This window comes from Phycodurus eques, chromosome 15 (assembly GCF_024500275.1).
Source record: "Phycodurus eques isolate BA_2022a chromosome 15, UOR_Pequ_1.1, whole genome shotgun sequence".
Classification (NCBI taxonomy): Eukaryota; Metazoa; Chordata; class Actinopteri; order Syngnathiformes; family Syngnathidae; genus Phycodurus; species Phycodurus eques.
In genome coordinates, this window is record NC_084539.1 from 1,363,684 (window position 1) to 1,387,127 (window position 23,444).

A 23,444-nucleotide genomic window follows, 5' to 3' on the forward strand; every position below is an offset into this window, starting at 1 on the left:
AGACCACATTTCAAATTGTTTTTGGAAATTGTGGCCGTCGTGTCCTCCAGGCCAAAGAGGAAAAGAACCTTCCGGACTGTTATGGACGGAAAGTTCAAAAGCCAGCATCTGTGATGGTATGGGGCTGTGTTCGTGCCAGTGGCATGGGTAACTTACACATCTGTGAAGGCAGCATTAATGCTGAAAGGTACATACAGGTTTTGGAGAAACATATGCTGCCATCCAAGCAACGTCTTTTTCACGGACACCCCTGCTTATTTCAGCAAGACAGTGTCAAACCACATTCTTCACGTGTTACAACAGTGTGGCGTCGTCGTAAAAGAGTGCGGGTACTAGACTGGTCTGCCTGTAGTCCAGACCGGTCTCCCATTGGAAATGTGTGGCTTATGAAACGTAAAATACAACAACGGAGACCGCAGACTGTTGGACAGCTGAAGCTGTACATCGAGCAAGAATGGGAAAGAATCCCACCTACAAAGCTTCAACAATTAGTGTCCTCAGTTCCCAAAAGTTTATTGAATGTTGTTAAAAGAAAAGGTGATGTAACAGTGGTAAACATTACCCTGTCCCAGCTTTTTTGGAATGTGTTGCAGCCATAAAATTCCAAGTTAATGATTATGTGCTAAAAACAATCAAGGTTATCAGTTTGAACACTAAATATCTTGTCTTTGTTGTGTATTCAAGTAAATATAGGAAGAACATGATTTGCAAATCATTGTATTCTGTTTTTATTTATGTTTAACACAACGTCCCAACTTCATTGGAATTGTATGATGTGTCGGCGTTGTCAGGTGTTTCATAATGTACAGTTGTTTGTTGTGTGCCTTTAGATAGGAATAGTCTGTTTCATTCTCCTACTCTATTTGATTATTATTCGTGAAATATTAGTTTTGTTGCATGTACTGTGAGTGAATATCGTGTTGTGTTTAGTTACGCCCCTTATGTTGCTCACCACTGTGAGCTCGCGGTGACTGTCTACTATTGCCTTTTCCGACAATAAAGCTGAATCTCACTCATATCCGGAAACGTATATTTTGGTTGACGGCGGTTGGCCACTCATGAAAACAAGCTGCAAAACCCCGCACACTGCGCGGCAGTTCAGTCGGGTTCGGCAACACCGCTTGGTGTGCGGCGGGCCTAATGCTGTGTATTTTGTTCAAACTTGGATGTTCTGCTGCATAGGCTATTTATAAAGACAGTGCCGTGCAAAAGTATTTGCCACCTTCTCAAATTCGTATATTTTATAGTTTCCCTACTTTATTGTTTAATATAATTTCCCCCCCCCCCCCCCCCCCCCCCCAAAAAAAAAAGAATTCAAGAAGGCGGCAAATACTTTTCCAGGGCGCTGTATGTGCAGTATACCGTTATAATAATACACTTTTACTCGTATGGTGTTTCTGAGTGTTGTGGAGAAGCAGTCAACTATTCAGTCAGAAGATCCAATCTGTTTTTTTTGTTTCCTCTCTCCGAGAGCTTCACAGGCTCTCAAACAAAAGACTTGTCACCTCACACAGAGCAACAGCTGGAAGACTTACCGCTGGAGCAATTGGACCCCCCCCATCCGGGCTCACACTGGCAGGTGTTGGGGGCTATGCAACGGCCATGAACGCAGCTCTCGGTACAATGAGCTTGGAGAGGGAAAGAGGAGGATGTTAGTGGAATGAATCAGGGAAACTTTACTCGTTGAAGGGACCCCGACTACAGATCCACTGATTTTGGGGCACATTTTTTTGACTTACCTGGGCACCCGTAGCCCATGCGAATCCATTTTCTCTTATGACTTAAATGCCAGCTTTTAAAAAAAAAAAAAAGGCTAAATTGCTGCTGACCTCATTTTATACATATATAATCTTTTTTTTCTTGTTGCAAATATGTTGCTATCTTTAGAATGATATATTTTGAATCAGGTTTGAATATTGTCCAATGAAGCAAAAAAAAAAAAAAAAAAGTTGTGTTTCACGGGTCCGTTGTTTCATTTTTTTGGGTGGTGGTGATTTTATTGCGCATTTTTCCCGGAGCACGGAAAACCAATCTTTTTCGTGCAGTTGTAAATTTGTGACGATACTCACGAACACAAATTTCGCCGTTTTCAAAGAAGCCTGGACAGCACTGGGATTTCCTTCGGTACATAGTCTTCTCTCCTCTGCGGTACGCGGTCCGGTAGCTTACCCTGCAAGTAAGTCGTCCGATGAGATCGAGGAAGGTTCGTATTATATTGTAATATATAATCATATTATAAGGTTACCGATTAACGACAAGTCATCGACAGTGACTTCTTCCTTTTTTTTTTTTTTTGTTTTTGTTTACTCGGGCTGTGAAAGTTAAAGCGTTAACTCATGATCAATCACCAAAAGGAATATCACATTGGTCATGATTTAACTCAGATTAATCACACAATTGATCCAATTTAACCACACGCACACACCCTCCTTTAATAGTGTGTGTGTAACAATGTATTGCAATACATTATTGTTGAATTCTATTTTGGAGCTGCCCGGTGTCGGCGTCACCTCTTTGTAGGCGATAAACATGGCATTTTGGTCACTTGAAATTCAAATGTTAAGCGCTAATCGTAACAACCGAAAGCTGCGAAAGAGCAACGAATGGGAATCGATGTGTAAAAACAGCCAGGGCTGTCTCAGAACATTGTTGCCACTGATGTGGTCCTCACCTGTGTCTGGTGCACTTGAACCAGTTGAGGATGTCTGTGCAGCTGGTGTAATAGATCTGATCAAAAGGATGGGCGTAGGATTCTTGCACTGTCACCGAATATCTGAAAGCACAGGAAGGGAAGGACCCAAGAGATCAGACATCAAATGCATGTCAGAATCCGTGTGTGCGCGCGACTGCCTTTCGTGCGTGACATTCGACCACCCGAGTTGAATCGGACGGAATTTCGTGGTTCTTTGAGCTTTAATGCACCGCTACCCACTGCTAGCGCAAGCTTCATTAAACTGCGTGACTGTGTGTGTGCGCATGGAAGCCTGCGTGTTTTCTTTGCGGCGGGTGTCTTTGGACAAAAAGTGAAAAACATTGGGAAGGCAACGCTACTACTACTACTACTACTACTACTTGTTTTCCTTCGTAAAAGGTGTATTTGTCGTTACGTTTTTATTTACCCAATTTGACTGGTGTGTTCAACATGCAATGCATTGTGGGTGTAATTAGTCATACTGAAGTGCGCGGTCGTAAATCGGTCATGGAAGGGGAAGGACTGACTCGCTGAAGGACTTAAGATACGTAGGTTCAGAAATATTCAACGTTCAACTTCGTCTGGAGTGCGGACTGTGACCTGGTTTAACGTGCTTGCACGGCTGAGGTGGCAAGTGCTTCCCCCATTAACCCCACCCACCCCAAGAACTGGTTCAATTTGTCACTCTTTGCATCAAAATTATTGTGCGAGGAGCAATTTGTGTGTGTGTGTGTCTGTCTGTCTGTCACTCATGCTTATGTGCACAAACGCACACGTACGCACACACACACACGGTAAATTATCGAAGTTACTTTTTCAAGGTAACTCTGGCAACACTGATGCAGACACAAATGAAGAATATAGTTCTACTACTACTGTAAGGTAATAAGTTGCTGTAATAAAAAAAAAAAAAGTAGTCATTTTTTTTGTAGAAGGTGATCAATTAACCAAAGACTTAATTGCATAAATGAATAAAAAGTAAATAAAGAGGAATATTTTACAAAGTTTATTTTTGTCAGGGCTGCTGTTTCAGCACCCTGAGTCCAGCCCGTGTGTGTGTGTGTGTGTGTGTGTGTGTGTCCAGTTTGCGGCCCACCGACAACCCTGACTCCTACCCTGCCAGAGCGGTCCTCGTTGGAACCCTGCCAATGCCGGATTTAGTTCTCAGACTTCCTTTGTTCGCTTCCGAGCTGCAATAAACGTTTGTTCACAAACTCACCTCTCTGTCCTCTCTGCGTCTGAGTCCGACTTGCAACCTGAATCCCGACAATTTTCATTTGAAAATGTATTTATTTAGTATTGAGATAAATTAACTTCAATAATCTATGATAAATAAACAATGTATGTAACATGTATTTCACTGTATTCATCAATTAATCAACCTAGTCTTAGAGAAATGACTACAAAATAGATCAAATGAAAAAAATATATACATTTAGTCTCATTTTTATGAAAATCACGGTGACTTTTATTATCGACGGACGTGTCATTGCACAAAATTTGTACCAAATGACATTAGAGCCGATCAGCCCATCACCATAAAACGCTAATTATTGGCCCGATACCGATCAAGCCGTTCAGATCAGTGTAAAGTCTAATACGGAACGGTCAACAGACGAACCTCTCCCAGTGGCTGCAGACATTTGGATCTTCCAGGTTAAGGGAGGAAGTGATGCAAGGCAGGAAAAAGAAGGCCACAGCCAACGAGACTCTCCCGTGGCACAGCAGCGGCGCGGCCATCTCACTCACGACTGAACCTTGACAAAAAAGAAGGGAACAGGTTAACTTTGCGATGGAAGAAGTGTTTCATGGAAATGAAACACGTAACGTGCTGTACATTAAAACACCTTTCTTTCTTGTGGATAAACAATTTGTGGTTCATTCTTTACTTTCGGTTCATGCGGTAGTATTTATGAATTTATGATCATGTATCTCATGTTCTACGCACTTTTTTTTTTTTGGGGAGTGACGGCGCTGATGTTGAATGGCTTTCACATAGAAGTTGCTAAGGGAGCTGTTTTACTTCATAAAATGAGAACTCAATCCAAGTGCGCAATGAAACTGCATACTATAGAACAAATAGAACTACGAAATGAGACAGAAGATTGCGGTCTGTAAGAAATAGTACGAGTCAGCTCACATTAGCAATGAGCATGACTTAGTTACAAATCAAGTCTTGGAACTTGAATCTATAAAGTTAGAAACTCGTCCTGTATACAGTGGCTGAAATATTTGACACATCACCATTTTTCCCAGGAAATATGCTTCCAAAGGTGCTATTGACCTGAATATTTCGCCAGATGTTGGGAACAACCCAAGTAATCCATACATACAAGGAAACAGATAAGATCAGAAATTAAGTTGTGTGTAAAAATGTGAAATGACACAGGGAAAAAGTATTGAACACATGAAAAAAGGGAGGTGCAAAAAGTCAAGACAACACCTAAAAGCTATCAATAATCAAACAGCAATCTAGTCCTTTGTCAGTGCAAATGAACATCAGCTGGTTCATTCCTAATTAATGGCCTACAAAAAGGTCTCATTGCCAAGGCGTGAGTCAAGACATATCTCATGATGGGTACGTTATTGTTGCAAAACATTACGATGGCATTGGTTCCAGGCGCATATCTAAGCTTCTGAACGTCGCAGTGAACACGGTTGGGGACATAATATGTAAGTGGCAAGCAAATCATACCACCATAAATTTGTCTCGATCGGGTGCTCCTCGCAAGATTGCTGACAGAGGAGTGCAAAGAATAATCAGAAGAGTTGTCCAAGAGCCAAGGAACGCCTGTGCAGTGCTGGAATTGTGCAAAGATCTGGAATTAGCAGGTACTGTTGTCACAAGGAAAACAGTGAATAATGCACTCCGCCACCATGGCCGGTATGCACGCTCACCACGGAAGACCCCATTGCGTTCGTTCCAAGAGGAGAAATGGCACTGCACATCACCCTAAAAACACCACACCAACAGTGAAGTTTGGAGGTGGGAACATGATGGTGCGGGGCTGCTTTTCAGCATATGGTACTAGGAAACTTGGGCAAATGTAACGTGACATTCTTGACAAAAATCTGCTGCCATCTACGAGGATGATGGAAATGAAACGAGGTTGGACATTTCAGCAGGATAACGATCCACAACATACTGCCAAGGAAACTCTCAAATTGTTTCAAAGTAAAACAATACAGCTGCTAGAATGGCCACCTGACTTGAATCCAATCGAAAATCTCTGGAAAGAACTCACACGCAAGGTCCACAGAAGAAGCCCACGGAACCTTCAAGATTTGAAGACTGCTTGACTAGTTTCTCCATACACGAAGACTAGTTTATCCATACAGGAGGCATCTTGAAGCTGTCATTGCAAACATAGGCTTTTGTAAACAGTATTAAATAAATACCAGTTGGCGTGTTCAATACTTTTTCCCTGTGCCATTTCACATTATTACACCCAACTTAATTTCTCATCTTATTTGTTCTACTTTTTGTATGTATGGATTACTTGGGTTGTTCCCAACATCTGGTGAAATTTTCATGTCAATAGCACCTTTGGAACTATATTAGAGAAAAATGAATAAATACTTATTAAATACTTATTTCAGACGCCGTATATAACAAATATTACGTTATATACATAGAGTATGTTGGATTAACTTTGCATATTACATTGGCATATTTATTTTATTTAGTTTTTTTTCCGGATGAATTATTTCAATTGGCCTGCAGCACTTAAATGTGTGGCGTTTACAAAGCGCAATATGCACTGACACTTGGAAAACCATCATTTTCCACAGAAAAAAAAGAAGTTGACTTTTATAAATGTCTGAATTAAATAAAACTAGGTCACATAATCAGGAGTTTTAACACAACGTGCCCTTTTCAAAGCAGCCTCTGCCCTTTTGGCCATGAAGAAAGTGCCCTTCTTTATTGCACCCAAATTATTCCTCCGAGCCAACGGGAAAATCGGTTCTAATTATTTTTACTTCCTCTCTCAAAAAGATTAGTAATTTTGTTTTTTTGTAATCCTTTGAGTTATACAGGCTCTACTTTACATTAATGGTGCACAACGTTTTGTCAGAATTTATCTTTGTCTTGGGTTATGTTTATGTCACAAAAAGCCGGCATTTGAACAGGGGTGCGCATAATTTTTATATTCATTGTATAGCCACACCATTGTAAGTATCTTTATTTTAACGTTTCATATCCTCTCCAAAATGGAGAAAATTAAATGCACCAGCTCTGCCAGTAATCTTAGATAGGATGGAGTTAGTGCACAAGTTCTCATTGGTGACCACGTTAACTGGTCGCCAGCCAATCGCAGGGCACATACAAACAAACAACCATTCACACTCACATTCAAACCTACGGGCAATTGAGAGTCGTCAATTAACCTAGCATGCATGTTTTTGGGATGTGGGAGGAAACCGGAGTGCCCGTTGAAAACACGATTGAACCCCGGTCCTCAGAACTGTGAGGCAGACGCACTAACCAGTCGTTCACCGTGCCACCCCATATCAATCAATAGATGCTTTTCTATCTATCAATAGATATCAAGTTATTGTTGTCCATTATACATAGGAAGAAGGGTTTTCCTGATTTTTGGATTCAATTTTGGGGGTGTGCATTATACTCGAGAGCATATTATACATGAAAAAGTACGGTATTTGCAGACTTTTTTTTTTAATTAAAAACGAAAATCCCATTCTTTTCTTTTTTGAGGGGACAACCAACCTAGAAAACACTTATTGGTGCTCTATCCTGACTTATAGAAGATTTCTTTGGTTTAAAAGAAAAAACCCAAAAATTTACGCAAATATAATGACAGTCGGCGGCACGGTGGCCAACTGGTTAGAGCGTCGGTTTTACAGTTCTGAGGACCTCGCTTCAATCCCTGGCCCCGCCTGTGTGGAGTTTGCATGTTCTCCCCGGGCCTGCGTGGGTTTTCTCCAGGCACTCGGGTTTCCCCCCACACCCAAAAACATGCATGCTAGGTTAATTGATGACTCCAATTTACCCGTAGGTGTGAATGTGAGTGCGAATGGTTGTTTGTTTGTATGTGCCCTGCGATTGGCTGGCGACCAGTTCAGGGTATACCCCCCCCCCTGCCCGATGTTAGCTGGGATAGGCTCCAGCACGCCCGCGACCCTAGTGAGGAGAAGCGGTTCAGAAAATTGATGGATGGATGGATGGATGGATGATTTATATGGATTAAATGTCCTCTCCTTGAGCCGTCACCTTATCATGGTGGAGGGGTTTGATCGTAGGAGTTAAGTTGTCTGAGGCTTCACGCCCCTGGTAGGGTCACCCATGGCAAACAGGTCATAGGTGAGGAACCAGACAAAGCACGGCTCCAAAAACCCCGATGAAGAACAACATATCTGGATCTAAGTTTCCCTTGCCTGGACACAGGTCACCGGGGCCCCCCTCTGGAGCAAGGCCTGGAGGTGGAGCTCGAAGGCAAGTGCCTGGTGGCTGGGCCTGCACCCATTGGGCCCGGCCGGACACAGCCCAGAAGGGTAACGTGGGTCCCCCTTCCCATGGGCTCACCACCTGTGGGAGGGGACATAGGGGTTGGGTGCAGTGTGAGCTGGGCGGTTGCCGAAGGCGGGGACCTGGGCGATCCCATCCCCGGCTACAGAAGCTGGCTCTTGGGACGTGGAATGTCACCTCTCTGGCAGGGAAGGAGCCCGAGCGTGTATGAGGTCGAGAAGTTCCGTCTAGATATAGTCGGGCTCGCCTCCACACACGGCTTGGGCTCTGGTACCAGTCCTCTCGAGAGGGATTGGACTCTTTTCCAATCTGGAGTTGCGCACGGTGAGAGGCGCCGAGCCGGGGGGCAATAAGTATACCCACACCTGCTCGGCGCCTCTCACCGTGTACGTCGGGGTTCACCCCGGTGGACGAGAGGGTAGCCTCCCTCCGCCTTCGGGTGGGGGGACGGGTCCTGACTGTAGTTAGTGCCTATGGACGAAACAGCAGTTCAGATTACCCACCCGTTTCGGAGTCCTTAGAGGGGGTGCTGGAGAGCGCTTCCGCTGGGGACTCCATCGTTCTGCTGGGGGACTTCAATGCTTACGTAGGGAATGATAGTGAGACCTGTAAGGGCGATCGGGAGGAAGATATTATTGGACTTCTGTGCTCACCACGGATTGTCCATAACAAACACCATGTTCAAGCATAAGGGTGTCCACACGTGCACTTGGCACCAGGACACCCTAGGTCTCCGTTCGATGATCGACTTTGTGGTCGTGTCATTGGACTTGCAGTCAAGCTGAAGAGGTAGTCCTTTCGGGCCTTTTTGGCCTGTGGGACTCCTGAGGCAGCTGATGGGTACCGGCTGGCTAAGCGGAATGCGGCTTTGGTGGTCACTGAGGCAAAAACCCGGCATGGGAGGAGTTCGGTGAGGCCATGGAGAACAACTTCCGGGCGGCTTCGAGGAAATTCTGGTCCACCATCCGGCGTCTCAGGAGGGTGAACACTGTGTATAGTGGGGATGGGGCGCTGCTGACCTCAACTCAGGACGTTGTGAATCGGTAGGGAGAATACTTCGAAGACCTCAATTCCACCGACACGCCTTCCCTTCAGGAAGCACAGTCTGGGTTCTACTATCTCTGGGGTTGAGGTCACCAAGGTGGTTAAAAAGCTCCTTGGTGCCAAGGCCCCGGGGGCGGATGAGATTCGCCCAATAGTTCCTAAAGGCTCTGGATGTTGTGGGACAGTCCTGGTTGACACGCCTCTGCAACATTGCGTGGACATCGGGACAGTGCCTCTGGATTGGCAGACTGGGGTGGTGGTCCCCGTTTCTAAGAAGGAGGACCGGAGTGTGTGTTCCAACTACAGGGGGATCACACTCCTCAGCCTCCCTGGTAAGGTCTATTCAGGGGTGCTGGAGAGGAGGGTCTGTCTGGTTTTCGTCCTGGCCGTGGAACAGTGGACCAGCTCTTCACCCTTGGCAGGGTCCTCGAGGGTGCATGGGAGTTCCCCCAACCAGTCTACATGGGTTTTGTGGACTTGGAGAAGGCGTTCGACCGTGTCGCTCGTGGAGTCCTGTGGGGGGTGCTTCAGGAGTATAGGGTACCGAACCCCCTGATATGGGCTGTTCGGTCCCAGTACAACCGGTCTCAGAGTTTGATCCGCATTGCTGGCAGTAATTCGGACTCGTTTCCGGTGAGGATTGGACTCCACCAAGGCTGCCCTTTGTCACCGATTCTGTTCATAACTTTTATGGACAAAATTTCTTGGCGCAGCCGAGGCATAGCGGGGGTCCGGTTTGGCGGCCTAAGAATTTCATCTCTGCTTTTTGCAGATGAAGTGGTTCTGTTGGCTTCATCAAGCCGTGATCTCCAACTCTCACTGGAGCGGATCGCAGCCTAGTGAGAAGCGGCTGGGATGAAAATCAGCACCTCCTAATCTGAGACCATGGTCCTCAGTCGGATAAGGGTGGAGTGCCCTCTCCGGGTCGGGGATGAGATCCTGCCCCAAGTGGAGGAGTTCAAGTATTTTGGGGTCTTGTTCACGAGTGAGGGAAGAATGGAACTGGAGATCGACAGGCGGATCGGTGCAGTGTCTGCAGTGATGCGGACTTTGTATCGATCCGTTGTGGTAAAGAAGGAGCTAAGCCGAAAGGCAAAGCTCTCTATTTACCGGCCGATCTACGTTCCTACCCTCACCTATGGTCACGAGCTGTGTGTCGTGACCGAAAGAACAAGATCCCGGATACAAGCGGCTGAAATTAGTTTCCTTCCTCGGTCATCCGAGAGGGGCTCAGAGTAGAGCCGCTGCTCCTCCGCATTGAGAGGAGCCATATGAGGTGCCTCGGGCATCTGTTTCGGATGCCTCCTGGACGCATCCCTGGTGAGGTGTTCCGGGCACGTCACCGGGGACGACCCAGGACATGCTGGACAAACTACGTCTCTTGGCTTACCTGGGAAGAGCTAGAGGAGGTGGCTGTGGAGAGGGAAGTCTGGGCTTCCTTGCTGAGGCTGCTGCCCCCGCAACCCGACCTCGGATAAGCGAAAGACAATGGATGGATGGATGGAATAAATGTGAGTGGTGATCCCCTCCTAATGTGTTTTCTAATTAGGTCAGATCAGTATTATTATTAACAATAAGACTTTCCCGGAAGTGTCTTTATAATGTGGACTTTCACGACCATAAGGCGCACTTAAAAGTCTTAAAATTTCTCCAAAATGGACGGGGCGCAGCAATGGATTAATGACCAAAGAACAGCCGGGAGAAGAGTCTCTACAGACACCATTCGACTGAGTGCAATAACTCGGGCGTTCAAAGTGAAGTTGCGAGCAGCATGGGAGCGATGGATGACAGATGGCGAGCACAGTTTTACTTAGACTAGGAGGCAACGCCGGGCGAGTTACCTCACCATATGTGAATGGACTGTGGATGCCTGCGCTAAGGTATCTGCTTTGACTGTTGTCAGAGCTTTCGCAAAAGCCGGCATCATTGTTGAACAGCCCCCCGGCAACGAGACAGACTCCAACAATGACGAGAGGGAACTCGGCATATTTGATGTAGAACTTGGCCAACTGTTCATTTCGGATACAGGAGATGAGGGCTTTGATGTATTTGTGGATGAGGATTGATCAAAAAATAACGTAAATACTTCAATAAAGTACAACCGAACTCAGTTTTGCTCCCGCTGCCTTTTTAAAAACATACGCTAACATGCTTTAGCGTGCATGCATGCTACCGTATGTTTTAAGCTAGCGTATGTTTTACCATGCCTGCGCCCAATAATGCGGTGCGCCTTATGTATGTGTTAAATACAGAAATAGGCCCCGTAACTGAGACTGTGCCTTTTAATACGGTGCGCCTTATGGTCAAGGAAATATGGTATACACGACAAGCAGTCAAAGTGCAATGAGCCCAATAAAATTAAACCTCTTTTCACGGTATGTACCAAACGGTATTGGACTGGACCCAAAAGCAGACTGAGACTGAGGAAGCAGTTGGAAGGGGTTTATTAGGGAGAAGCGCGAGGTCAAGAATTCCAAGGCGTGAGGGTGGATTGGAGCTTTTTGCGGGACACTGGAGTGTGAGCAGGTGAGTGAACTTGGTTATGTGGCTGGAGCGAGTGTCGTGACAGGAGACACAGGAGGGCACTAGAGGAGGAACAACAGGGAGTAAGTTCGAGCACAGGTATCAGAGAAACAATTCTTACGTTCATGGGCCAGGCGTCAGCTGGTGTAGGAGCGAGAATACTCTGGCGCTGGAACACCGTAACAGGCAGGCTTAAGTGCAGGCTGTGATTAGGGCTTATTGGAACCAGGTGCTCAGGCGAGGAGGTAATTAGTGCTGGAGAGAGAGAGGGAAAAAAGAGGCTCAAGGCGCCACCCACGCCTCGCAGAGGAACTCCAGGGCACAAATCATGACACTACCCCGCCTCCCTCAACGGACGCCCCCTGGCATCCTATCAGGCTTCCCAGGGTGGGCCGCATAAAAATTGCTGATGAGAGTGTCATTCAAAATGAGCTTTCAGGATATCCAGGCACGCTCCTCTGGACCATAACCCTCCCAGTCCACCAAGAACTGAAACCCCCGACCCCAGGGGCGCACATTAAGGATGCGTGATACAGTGAAGGCAGGATGGTTGTCGATGATTCGGGGGCGTAGAGGGGGCACGGCCAGAGGGCTAAGAGCACTGGTGGAGACAGGCTTGAGCGGAGATACATGAAACGTGGGATGGATCTTGAGATAGGAAAAGGCCCAATGAAGCGTGGCGTGAGTTTATGTGATTCCGTTTTGAGAGAGAGGTCACGGGAGGAAAGCCGCACCATCTGACCCACCTTGTATTCCGGTATAGGAGTGATGAAGATCCGCCAACCGCTTGTTTCTTTTGGCCGAAAGAGTGAGAGCTGCCCTGACGTCCTTCCAAATAGTATGGATCCGTTGCAGGTGCTCCCTCACCGATGGAACCGCCACAGAATGCTCCTGCTCTTTAAACAGAGGGGGTTGGAACCCATAGCATGCTTGAAGTGAGACAAACCTGTAGCGGAGCTGGTGAGGGAGTTGAGGGCATATTCAGCCCACGGGAGAAAGTTGCTCCATGAGGCGGGATTACGTGCGGCAAACCAGCAAAGAGCGAACTTCAGACTTTGATTTGCCCGCTCTGTCTGGCCGTTGGACTGTGGGTGATAGCCCGAAGACAGACTGGCTGCTGCGCCCACTGCCTTACAGAACTCCTTCCAGACCTGGGAGGAGAACTGAGGATCTCGGTCCGAGAAAATGTCTATTGGGATTTTGAGGACAAGGAGGACAAGGAGGACAAGAAGGTTAGCGGTCTCGAAAGCAGAAGGCAACTTGGGAAGGGGTATGTAGTGGACATACTTGGAGAAACGATCTATGACAGGAAGAATGACGGGGTTACCTTCAGAGGGGGTAGGCCAGTAACAAAGTCCAAGGCAATGTGGGACCAGGGGCGGCTCGGGATGGGTAAGGGGCGCAGGAAGCCAGCTGGGGACAGGTGTGAGGCTTTTCCTGGAGCACAGACGGAGCAGGCTAAGAAGAACTCCCAGGTATCTTGCGCCAGACTGGGCCACCAGATGTGCTGTTGGATGAATTGGAGGGTTTGGCTGGTTCTGGACTGGGCGACCAAATGTGCTGTTGGATGAATTGGAGGGTTCGGTTGGTTCTGGGATTGACAGGTGAGTTTGGAGCTGGGACCCCCCTTGAGCACCTGAGAGCGGACAGACTCGGGCACGAAGATACGGTCTGGAGATCCAGTCCTGGGGTCTGGTTGGTCTCTCTCTTAACCACTCGTTCGATCTCCCAGGTAGTGGCCCTGACAAAAAAAGCGGCTCAGGAATAGTGCCCAGCGAGCTTGATGGGGGTTTAGCCGCTTTGCAGTGTGGAGGTAGGCGAGGTTCTTGTGATTTGTCCAAATAATTAATGGAGTTCCGGAACTCTCCAACCAGTGCCTCCATTCTTCCAAGGCCCATATCATTGCCAGCAGCTCACAATTACCCACGTCATAATTTTGTTCGGCGGGTGACAGACGACGGGAAAAGTAGGCACAGAGGTGGAGTTTTTGGGTCTTGGGATCTCACTGGGAGAGGACAGTTCCAGCTCCTGCATCCAAGGCTTCAACCTCTACCATGAACTGGAGGGAGGGGTCAGGGTGTTTAAGGATAGGGGCACTGGTGAACAGTTTTTTAAGGCAGTTGAAGGCTTAGGAAGCAGCATGTGTCCAATGAAACGGAGAATTGGTAGAAGTGAGACTGTTGAGGGGAATGGCCACTTTACTGTAATCTCTGATGAAATGGTGGTAGAAGTTTGCAAAACCCAGGAAGCGTTGCAGCTCCTTGCGGGTGGAGGGGACTGGCCAGTTGACGACTACCTCGATTTTGGACGGGACTGGTTGTAGTTGTCCTTTAGCTAAGATGTATCCCAAAAAAATCGAGGTGAGATGGAATTCACATTTTTCGGGCTTGACAAAGAGACGGTTTTCCAGGAGGCGCTAAAGCACTTGGCGGACATGTTGTCATTGTTCCTCCAGAGAGCGAGAGAAAACGGGGATGTCGTTCAAGTAGACGTAGACGAACCGCTGAAGCATATCACGGAGGACCTCGTTGATGAATGTTTGGAAAACTGCAGGGGCGTTGGTTAATCCAAAAGGCATGACCAGATAGTCGAAATGTCCTCGGGGGGTATTGAAAGCGGTTTTCTACTCATCCCCCTCCTTGATGCGGATGAGGTGATAGCCATTGCGCAGGTCCAACTTGGTGAAGATCTGAGCGTCGCACAGGGGTGCAAAAGAGGGGTCGATGAGGGGTATCGGTGATTTATTTTTCACGGTGATGTCGTTGAGTCCACGGAAGTCGATGCAAGAGCTTCCCAACAAAGAAGAAGCCTGTCCCCAGGAGGGAAGAGGAGGGCCGGATGAGTCCAGAGGCTAAGGATTCACGGATGTAAATCTCCATGGCAATTTTTTCAGGGCGGGAACGGTTAAGAGGCAACTAGAGGGAAGAGGGGCTCCAAGAAGGTGGTCGATGGCGCAGTCATAAGGGTGGTGGGGGGGGGGGGGGGGGGTGGGGGGGGTAGAGATATGGCCAAATCCTTGCGGAAAACCGGAGAGAGATCGTGGTACTCTTCGGGAACCAGGAAGAGATCAAGTGATGATGCTGATAGCTTAGGTTCACTGGAGGTAGGAATTGCTGAGCGAAGACATTGAGTGGCAAAAATGGCTCCAACCAGTAATTGCCAGGTGAGTCCAGTCGGGGTTGTGTTTGTTTTAGCCAGGGAAGTCAAAGGACTAATGGGGTTTCTGGAAAGGGGATGACGAACAGTTGGAGAGTTTGACGGTGGTTCCCTGAGATGAGGAGGGTGATAAGAGCTGTCTGGTGAGTCACAGAGGATATGAGTCACCTGTCCAGGGCCGTAACATTCTTTGGAAGAGGGAGAGGTTCTAGAGGCACCCGGAGTTGACACGCCAAACCCTCGTGAATGAAAAACTGTCGTCCGCTCTGGAGTCGATGAGGGTGGTTACCAGGTAGTTGTGGTTTAGTCCAAGGATACAAGCGGGAATGGTCATATGAGAGGGAGAGCTGGAGATGAAACTGGCTTGGCTCACCACGCCGCTCTCAGCCGTGGAGAGCCCGGTCTTTTGGTTTCTGGGGGCAGGAGATGATGAAATGGCCTGGCTGTCCACAGTATGTACAGAGCCTGTGACTCCAGAGGGTCTAGACGGGTCTTACACAATTGCACAGGCAATCCTCAAGTCCAGTACCCACAGAGGGTGCTAGGCTGCGGGACCGGTTCTCTTTTTCTCTATCCCTCTCACTCCGTCGAAGGCGATTGTCCATTCTTATAGCTAGGAAATTAGTTCCTCTAAGGAAGTGGGCTTCTCTCTAACCGTTAATTTGTCCTTCAGTCGTTCAGTCGTTCAGGCAGAAAAAATTCCCATCCGGGCCGTCTCATCCCACCCACATTTACCTGCCTACCTGCCAGAATGTTGGCCGATGTGGGCGCCTTGGTGGATGAGCACTTCCCTCAATACTTCCAGAGTTGCTGGGTCCATAGTGGCCAGAGTATTCTGTCACGGTATGTACCAAACGGTATTGGACTGGACCTAAAAGCAGAATGAGACTGACGAACCAGTTGGAAGGGGTCTACTCGGGAGAAGCGCGAGGTCAAGAATTCCAAGGCGTGAGGGTGGCCCGTAGGACCAGGGAGCGTGCGGGAGACTGGAGCGGTAGCACAAGCGAGCGTCGTGACAGGAGACACAGGAGGGCACGAGAGGAGGAGTAACAACAGAGAGTAAGTTCGAGCACGAGTATCAGAGAATTGGGCTGGAACACAAGAACAGGCAGGCTTCAGTACAGGCTGTGATGAAGGGTGACTTGAACCAGGTGCGCAGACAAGGAGGTAATTAGTGCAGTGGAGAGGGAAAAAAGAGACACAAGGTGCCACCCACGCCTCGCAGAGGAACTGCAGGGCACAGATCATGACACCTACTAATAATAACATTTTTCCATCCAGCCATCCATTTTCTGTACCACTTATCCTCACTAGGGTTGCGGGCGTGCTGGAGCCTATCCCAGCTATCTTCACGCGAGACGCAGGGTACACCCTGAATTGCTCGCCAGCCAATCGCAGGTCACATATAAACAAACAACCATTCACACTCACATCCACATCTCCGGGCAATTTCGAGCCTTCAGTCAACCTACCACGCATGTTTTTTGGGATGTGGGAGGAAACCGGAGTACCCGGAGAAAACCCACGCAGGCACGGGGAGAACATACAAACTCCACACAGGCGGGGCCGGGATTTGAACTCCTGTCCTCAGAACTGTGAGGCAGATGTGCTCAGCAGTTGTCCACCGTGCCGCCTTAATTGAAGTTTTGTTTAATCATGTCCATTCCCTGTCAGCCAATGAAGTCATTTTTGGATGTCCGTCAGAAGCAGAGATTGAAAGTCTTGCTTTGGAAGGGGAATCACCATTAAACACTTTCAAAAGGTTCACAAAATGTGTATGGGGTCAGGGTTATGTCATCAATGATGACACGATTGACTCTACGATTTTCGACTCTCGACCCTAGTACTATTCCTAGGATTAACCGCTGAAGATGGTCTGGTACTCCTTTGCTTGTCACAGAGGTGACTCAAAGCAGGCTCTTGTTCTTCAACTTTGATCCTGGACGCCCACTTTTTGACTGTGCTGAAGCCTATTGCAGCTTCCCCATACACATTTTGCAACCTTTTGAAAATGTTGAGTTCATTTAAACAAGTACAATGAAAATTTCTGGGAAAAAATAAAAATAAATAAAAATTAGTAGGTTCAATCAAATTGGGCCCATTACTTTTTTACTGCCCCTAATCCATTGTATACGTTATCAACTTTTGATGAAAGCGACTCCACGGACAAAACGCAAGTCAATCAGAGGGTGAAAAAAAAAATATGTATGTATGTATTTGTATGTATGTGTATTTTTGTAAATGTATGTATTTTTTTAACATTTTCAGTTCAGCAGCCTAATGCGTCATTGAGTATGGTGGATCTGTATGCCTAATTATGTCAGAACAGTTTTGCTGTACAACAGGAAAGATGCACAGTCCCTCAGTTTTTATTGAAATTAGACTACACGGATTTTATCGGGCTGATCGACATGGAAGGAGCCCGAGGTGGTGTGTGATGTCGAGAAGTTCCGACTAGATATAGACCAGTGCAACAAATACGACACGGGCTGATCTGATGAGCAAAAATGTTTCTTCAACGTAAGAGTAGCAGTAGAAGATGTCGAAGTCGTAGTCTTGCGCACAAAGTAGTTGATAAATAAGCAATAATTGATAAATACAAGTCGCGAGCGACATTAGGTCATTGTAACGGACTAAAAGGACCCTTACCTTTTAACACCAGAAGCGGCGGAAATGTTTTTTTTCTGAGCTCGTCAACTCCTGTGACTGTCCCGAGCGCACAGGCGGAACCTCAGGCCAGTGCGCTCGTGTATTAGTCTGCCACGGAGTAATATTTAAAATTACATCTTTGTGTCTGCGATTGGCTGGCAACCAGTTCAAGGGTGTACCCCGCCTCCTGCTGCCGATGACAGCTGGGATAGGCTCCAGCACGCCTGCGACCCTAGTGAGGAGAACCGGCTCAGAAAATGGATGGATGGACATCTTTGTCTGGTTGGTGGATGTGTGGAATGGATCTAGCTGGCATCGTTCAAGGAGTACGAAACAGTCTAGCAGCAAGTGCTTGAGCTTAAAGATAGTCATCTAAAAAGCTTCAATGTTTCCTACTTGAATGGCCTTGTGAATATTGCAAAGTGTAGCATGAAATCACAATGGGTAGCAATATTGATTTACCCCCAATTAGTTTTAATATGTAATCAAATTTTCCCAATAGCAAATGATTGAAATAGACTTCATATGTCAAAGGCACAAACTGGAGGGATTAGTGAAGTGAGGCTACGTTCAAATCTTACTCGTAGGCCCGTCACGATCATTACTATATTGACTTATCGTTCAATAACTAAATGGACACGATAGTTTTTCCTGACTCGATAAATTGCCATTGTTGTAGTGAGCCAGTGCGCGGCTCACACAGTCAGCCGACGGAGAATTGGACAGTTGTGTCATTAGCCGCTAGTGGGCTGGCGGAACGCCGGCGGACGAGTGTTGGTTCCGTCCAATACTCCACAGCCTTGCTCCATGTGCAAGGGTGTTAGCGCACAACAAATACTTAAGGGAAAGGGACCCTTAAATGTTTATTACGGTCGCTAGCCCGCAAAAGCTCATGAGCTAAGGAGCTTAGCAGCTAGCTAAACAGCTCGCTCCACCGCGGGACATCGTTTAAAACATCAGCGCCTCCCTCCGAGTTGCGATGTGTGTTAGTCCCCAATTAACACAAACACGGGGTATTTAACAGTTTCTTCAGCGTAACCTCAAGCGGCACGTTATTCGGCCAGTATTTGATTGACAGGTGAAGGGCTCGTATCCAGCGCCTTTAGCGGACCAACCGCGCGGTCTTGCAGCTGGAGGGCAGGCTTTATTTTTCGTTTTCAGGGGCATAAAAAAAAACACCAAAAAAAACATATTATTGTTTATCGTTATAATTTTGGGGAAAATACAGTATAACTGTATCATCCTAAAAAAAAAAATGTTATTGTCACAGGCCTACTTGCTAGCAGTGTTAACTGTAAACTCCCCTTTACTGTAGGACGGTATAATTCACATTTAATCAACATTCACAAAAATATCTGTGAACAAATATTCAAAGACCAGCGTTGAAGTACTAAATAAATATTTTATATACCGCTTGTCCTCTCTAGCATGGTGGGTGAACAGGAGGCCATCCCGGGTGACTTTGGACTAGAGGCAGGGTACACCCTGGACTGGCTGCCAGCCAATCGCAAGGTACATGTAGACAAAAAACACTCACACTTGGGCCTGCAACACACTGCGCAAACCTGATTGGACCGAACAATCGCATAAAAAAAATGACAGTTGCCTACTCCACATTTTTTGGCCACAGGCTTTGTGTTTTCAGTCAGAGTTGCCAGCCCCCCTTTAACCAAAAACATCTATTTTATTAAGCCTTGAAATCGGCATATAAACCTTTACTTGTGCTTGCTCATATTTAATGTGGACCACCATCACAAATCAGGTACACAATCACACTCTACTCACTATGCACACTATTCCTTCATCAAATGACGATTGTTGTTTTCCGTTTTTTGCGTCTTTGGTGGGAGTAGGACATCAAAATGAAGTTAATGTCGAATTAAAGTAGGCGACAACTGATACTTTTCCTCTCCCATTCAGGCTCATTGGTCATGCCAGGCAAAACAACAGCTGAGGCCAGGCCTAGCTTTAGTTTTTTCGCAAGGCTGACGAGCTGACTGTGTCACGGGCCTTTCACCCCGCACTTGTTTTGTGTGGCGTTCGCTGCAGGGTCGATCGCACGGAGGACCGCAGCACAAGCTCAAGCTTGCCGTATTTGTTGCCGGTTGCTAAGCGACTGAACAGGAAGAGCCCAGTGCCTTTTCCCGCTTGTTTGCCCGCGAAGTAGGCTACAGTTCGGCAATACGGAAATGTTGCACCATTACAACGAGCGGCAGTCAGAAAAAGTATCGTAGAAAGCAAATAAATACATTGCAAAACGTTTACTCAAACGCATCTGAATCCTCCCAACCGACAGCTGCCCCCCAGAACCCCCCACCCCCCGCGTGTGTCCGCGCATGTGTTCGTCCTGTCCAGTTTGATTGACTGTGCCGTGTTTCGTCTTCCACCCTCCACCACGGGTCACTTGTCCCTCGACGCCCAACACGACTTTCACTTCCAGGGGGGGGACACACGGCCTTGTCGCGGCGGATCGTTTCCCTTACGACAGATGACGTGAATATGAAAAGGAGTTTATAAAGGGTCTCACTTGTACTACGACTACGTTCAAGAAAATGTAACATTGAATGATTCCGTTTTCTTTCGTCCTCATTTCACAGGCGCACTAAAATTCCCCTTGACATCAATAGATTTCATCAGTTTGTTTTTTTGTTTGTTTTGTTTTTGCAACATAATTACCACATGCCCTCAATGGATACCGTCGCTGTCTGAGGAAAAATGAACAGATATGCATTTCACATTTCTCCATTGAAATCAGCATATTTTGTCATTTGTCTCATGTAGCCACCGGATATTGACCTGTACACATCAATCATATATAATATGGGTCATTATCATATCATTTGATCAATAACGGGAAAGACGTGTTTACGTCTTTCCCGTTATGCGCGCTGGTCTTTCCCGTTATGAAAAGACGTGGATTTCCGTGGGCCACCACCATTTGCACTGTCAATCATGACTATTAACATACATTACTTATATCATTACTCATGTGCTCCAAATGTTAATTATCCAAGGTTGCATACACAAATAACATTCCCTGCTTATAATAATTCCCCCCCCAGATATACATTCAGTTAATTGCGAAATGCTTCAATCATCCTGCAAACTGTTTTTGGTCGATAAATATGAACTCCTGAGCCAAAAGATTTCTTGCGGCGCCAATGTACAAACCCAACCAGCGTCGCAAAATATTTTGGGCCGACACATTCAAATTTGGACGAAATAAATTTTAAAAAAAAGAATAAAAAAAAATAAAAAAATAAAATCAAAAAAAAGAGAGAGAACTCATTGCATGTTAAAATTAGAAGAGTGAGCATCATCACAATAAGAAGAAGATTTGTGCAGCCCACCTTGGGCTGGAGACGTCACTCTTTTTCTTGCTCTCTGACAATTGGCGCAAAGAAACCTTTAGTGGCTCTGTGACAATGCATTTGCAAATGAGTCTGAAGGCACATCAAAGATATAAAAAAAAAAATAATAATAATAATAATAATAAAATTACCTTATCTATGAAAGGCACATCAAAGATATAAAACATATATATATATAATAATAATAAAATTACCTTATCTATGGAAGACTCTCAATCATGTCCTGTCTCATGAGTCCGATGGCGGCGTAACGAATAAACAAATCCTTGTTGCAAAACGGGACTCCCTCGGATGGGAAAAGAGTCGACCGAGGATCTTTCCTGCAACCAAAACACTTGTTCACTGTTGTTGTGACGTCACAAGTTGCCCAACCACTGAGAGACTCTCTCCTTCTGGGACAATGGCGTCATTGATATGCCCGAAATTGTCAACAAAACGCATTGATGCGCAATTTAAAAACAACTTCGATGTATTGATTTGGATTTTCCGTTCTTGTTCTTGTTTGTTTGTTGTTGCTTTTTTTTGTTACATTCTTCTCAAATCGAAAATGGCTGCAGGTGTGAGGACAAAACGACATACCTCCCCCTTAGGCCAGCCTTTAACGCAAGCGATTATTCCACCTTGGTTTGATGGAATCCGACCATGGCAAGATGACCACTTCCAAATCCTCAAGTTCGTTTCTCTGTATACGAGTTTGCATTGTCAGCCGTCTCCAAGTACAAAGCATCCTTGTTGGTCATCTTCTTGGCTCTTCTGCCACCTTTTGGTGGGACTCGTTTAGTAAAACTCATGAAAAAAAACGTAGAAGTGCCCTGAAAAAGTATTTGCCCCCTTCTTAAATTCTTCTTCTTCTTTTTTTTTTTTTTTTTTTTTTTGTCTTGTAACATACTATAAATAAATACAATAAAACTGATTCTGATTCTATTAAAACTTCACATTGATAATTTAATAGTACATATCTGGTGCGAGGCTAGAAAGTACCCTCGGCAGAATCCCAGGACCCATTTGGTGTGTTTTTTTTTTTTTTTTTTCAAACTGTGTTTATTTTTTATTTTTTTTCAATTTCTGGCTTGTGGAATGTCCAAACATTGCATCAGCCAGGGAAGTTGGAAAATACCATTTTAGAGATGGACCTAATGTCTGGGCCTATGTTTCAGCAGCAGAATCTGAAGGGGGGGGGGGGGGGGGGGTCAAACACAACACTGAGATTTGTTTCTGAGTCACTTTGGGTCATGGTACTTTTGTGAAAACTCCGAGTGGTGTCCTGAAACAAGTGGCTGTGTCTAGCAGAGCCGATAATCAATAGCTCCGTTTTCTCGGGGTTAAGAAGCAAAGAAAATTACATGACATCCATTGTTTAAAGATGTGGAGATGTTTCCAAAGAATGACAGAAATAAGTGACAAAAGATCAGTTATGGCAACCAAATGCATTCAAGCCAAAGATGGAAGGGTTTTGCAGGACCTTAAAGACATCTCAGCAAGATAGGAAGAGTAGATTCTATATCTCTTTGATGACGGCGGCTGCTATGGTGATGATGGTGACGACGCGGATGATAATAGAAATATGGAAACAGCACCTAGCGTTCTATAAAAAGGAGGTCAGGTGGGCCTTGAAGAAAATGAAATCTCTGAGGCCAGATGAAATCCCAGCTGAGATGTTCACGACTCTGAAAGAATATCAATAACAGTATCTCGTGGCCACTGATTTACCAGACTGAAGTGATTTGCCAACCAACGAACAGTAAGCCTGATGAATCACATTCTCAAAATACTGCTAAAAATAGTATTACAGAGAATACAGCGAAAAAATTCACCCTGAGATTCCTGCTTGTCATTATGGTTTTATGGAGGACCGTGGTACAACAAACGCCATTTTCAATTTGCGCATGATCAGTGAACACACTATCCAACATCAGGAAAACAATCTTTCTATCATTTATTGACCATCAGACAGCAGATAATGTTCATCACAGTGAGACCACACTGTGGGGAGGCCCCTTGGTCTACCCCGATCATTGTGGTCTCTGTGGTGGCATCCCCAGTTTTCAGAAACCATTCAATGGTCCATGCAATAGAAAAACAAGTATTTTGTTCGGGGGTAGGAGCATGTTGCTCATTGGGAATGTTTATGGTATGATAATTATAATTTCTTACACATCTCGGTGTGTCAGAGGCGCAGTTGGATTTCTCCACAGCTGAGGCACCAGTGATCTGTAGCTTGGGCATCAGATGTGAAGTTCATCTGGCTGACTCTGCCCTTCGGCGAGTTCATGGGTATATGACAGCACCAACAAAGATCTTTTGCACGTTCAATAATAACAAGCCGTCATTCACTGTCCAAGTTCGCCAACTCTGCCAGGATAAAGAGGACGGCTATCAGAGTGGGGACAGCACCCTGTACAGAGTCAGGCCAGAAACCAGCTGACAAACGAAATCAACATCGCAAAGAGAAATTTTGCAGAAAAGCTGGGAAACCAGTTTGCCGCTAACGACTCTGCGTCAGTGTAGTGAGAATTACAAT

At 46.1% G+C, this 23,444-nt stretch overlaps 1 protein-coding gene across 3 annotated transcripts in view; it reads right to left on the bottom strand.

Moving 5' to 3' along the window:
- The window catches only part of megf10 (multiple EGF-like-domains 10), a 111,430-nt gene that overhangs the window by 73,176 nt on the left and 14,810 nt on the right, over nucleotides 1-23,444 (bottom strand). For 2 of the 3 annotated variants that reach the window (XM_061699536.1, XM_061699538.1), the window contains exons 1-6: nucleotides 21,503-21,700; nucleotides 21,118-21,243; nucleotides 4,314-4,449; nucleotides 2,672-2,773; nucleotides 2,070-2,170; nucleotides 1,536-1,628 (exon numbers count right to left, since the gene is read on the bottom strand). In XM_061699536.1, coding sequence (XP_061555520.1) covers nucleotides 1,536-1,628; nucleotides 2,070-2,170; nucleotides 2,672-2,773; nucleotides 4,314-4,432 — 415 coding nt within the window. In that variant the 5' untranslated portion in view covers nucleotides 4,433-4,449; nucleotides 21,118-21,243; nucleotides 21,503-21,700. Of the gene's footprint in view, nucleotides 1-1,535; nucleotides 1,629-2,069; nucleotides 2,171-2,671; nucleotides 2,774-4,313; nucleotides 4,450-21,117; nucleotides 21,244-21,502; nucleotides 21,701-23,444 lie in introns of those variants that run through there. The other variant, XM_061699537.1, reaches the window with a different exon arrangement.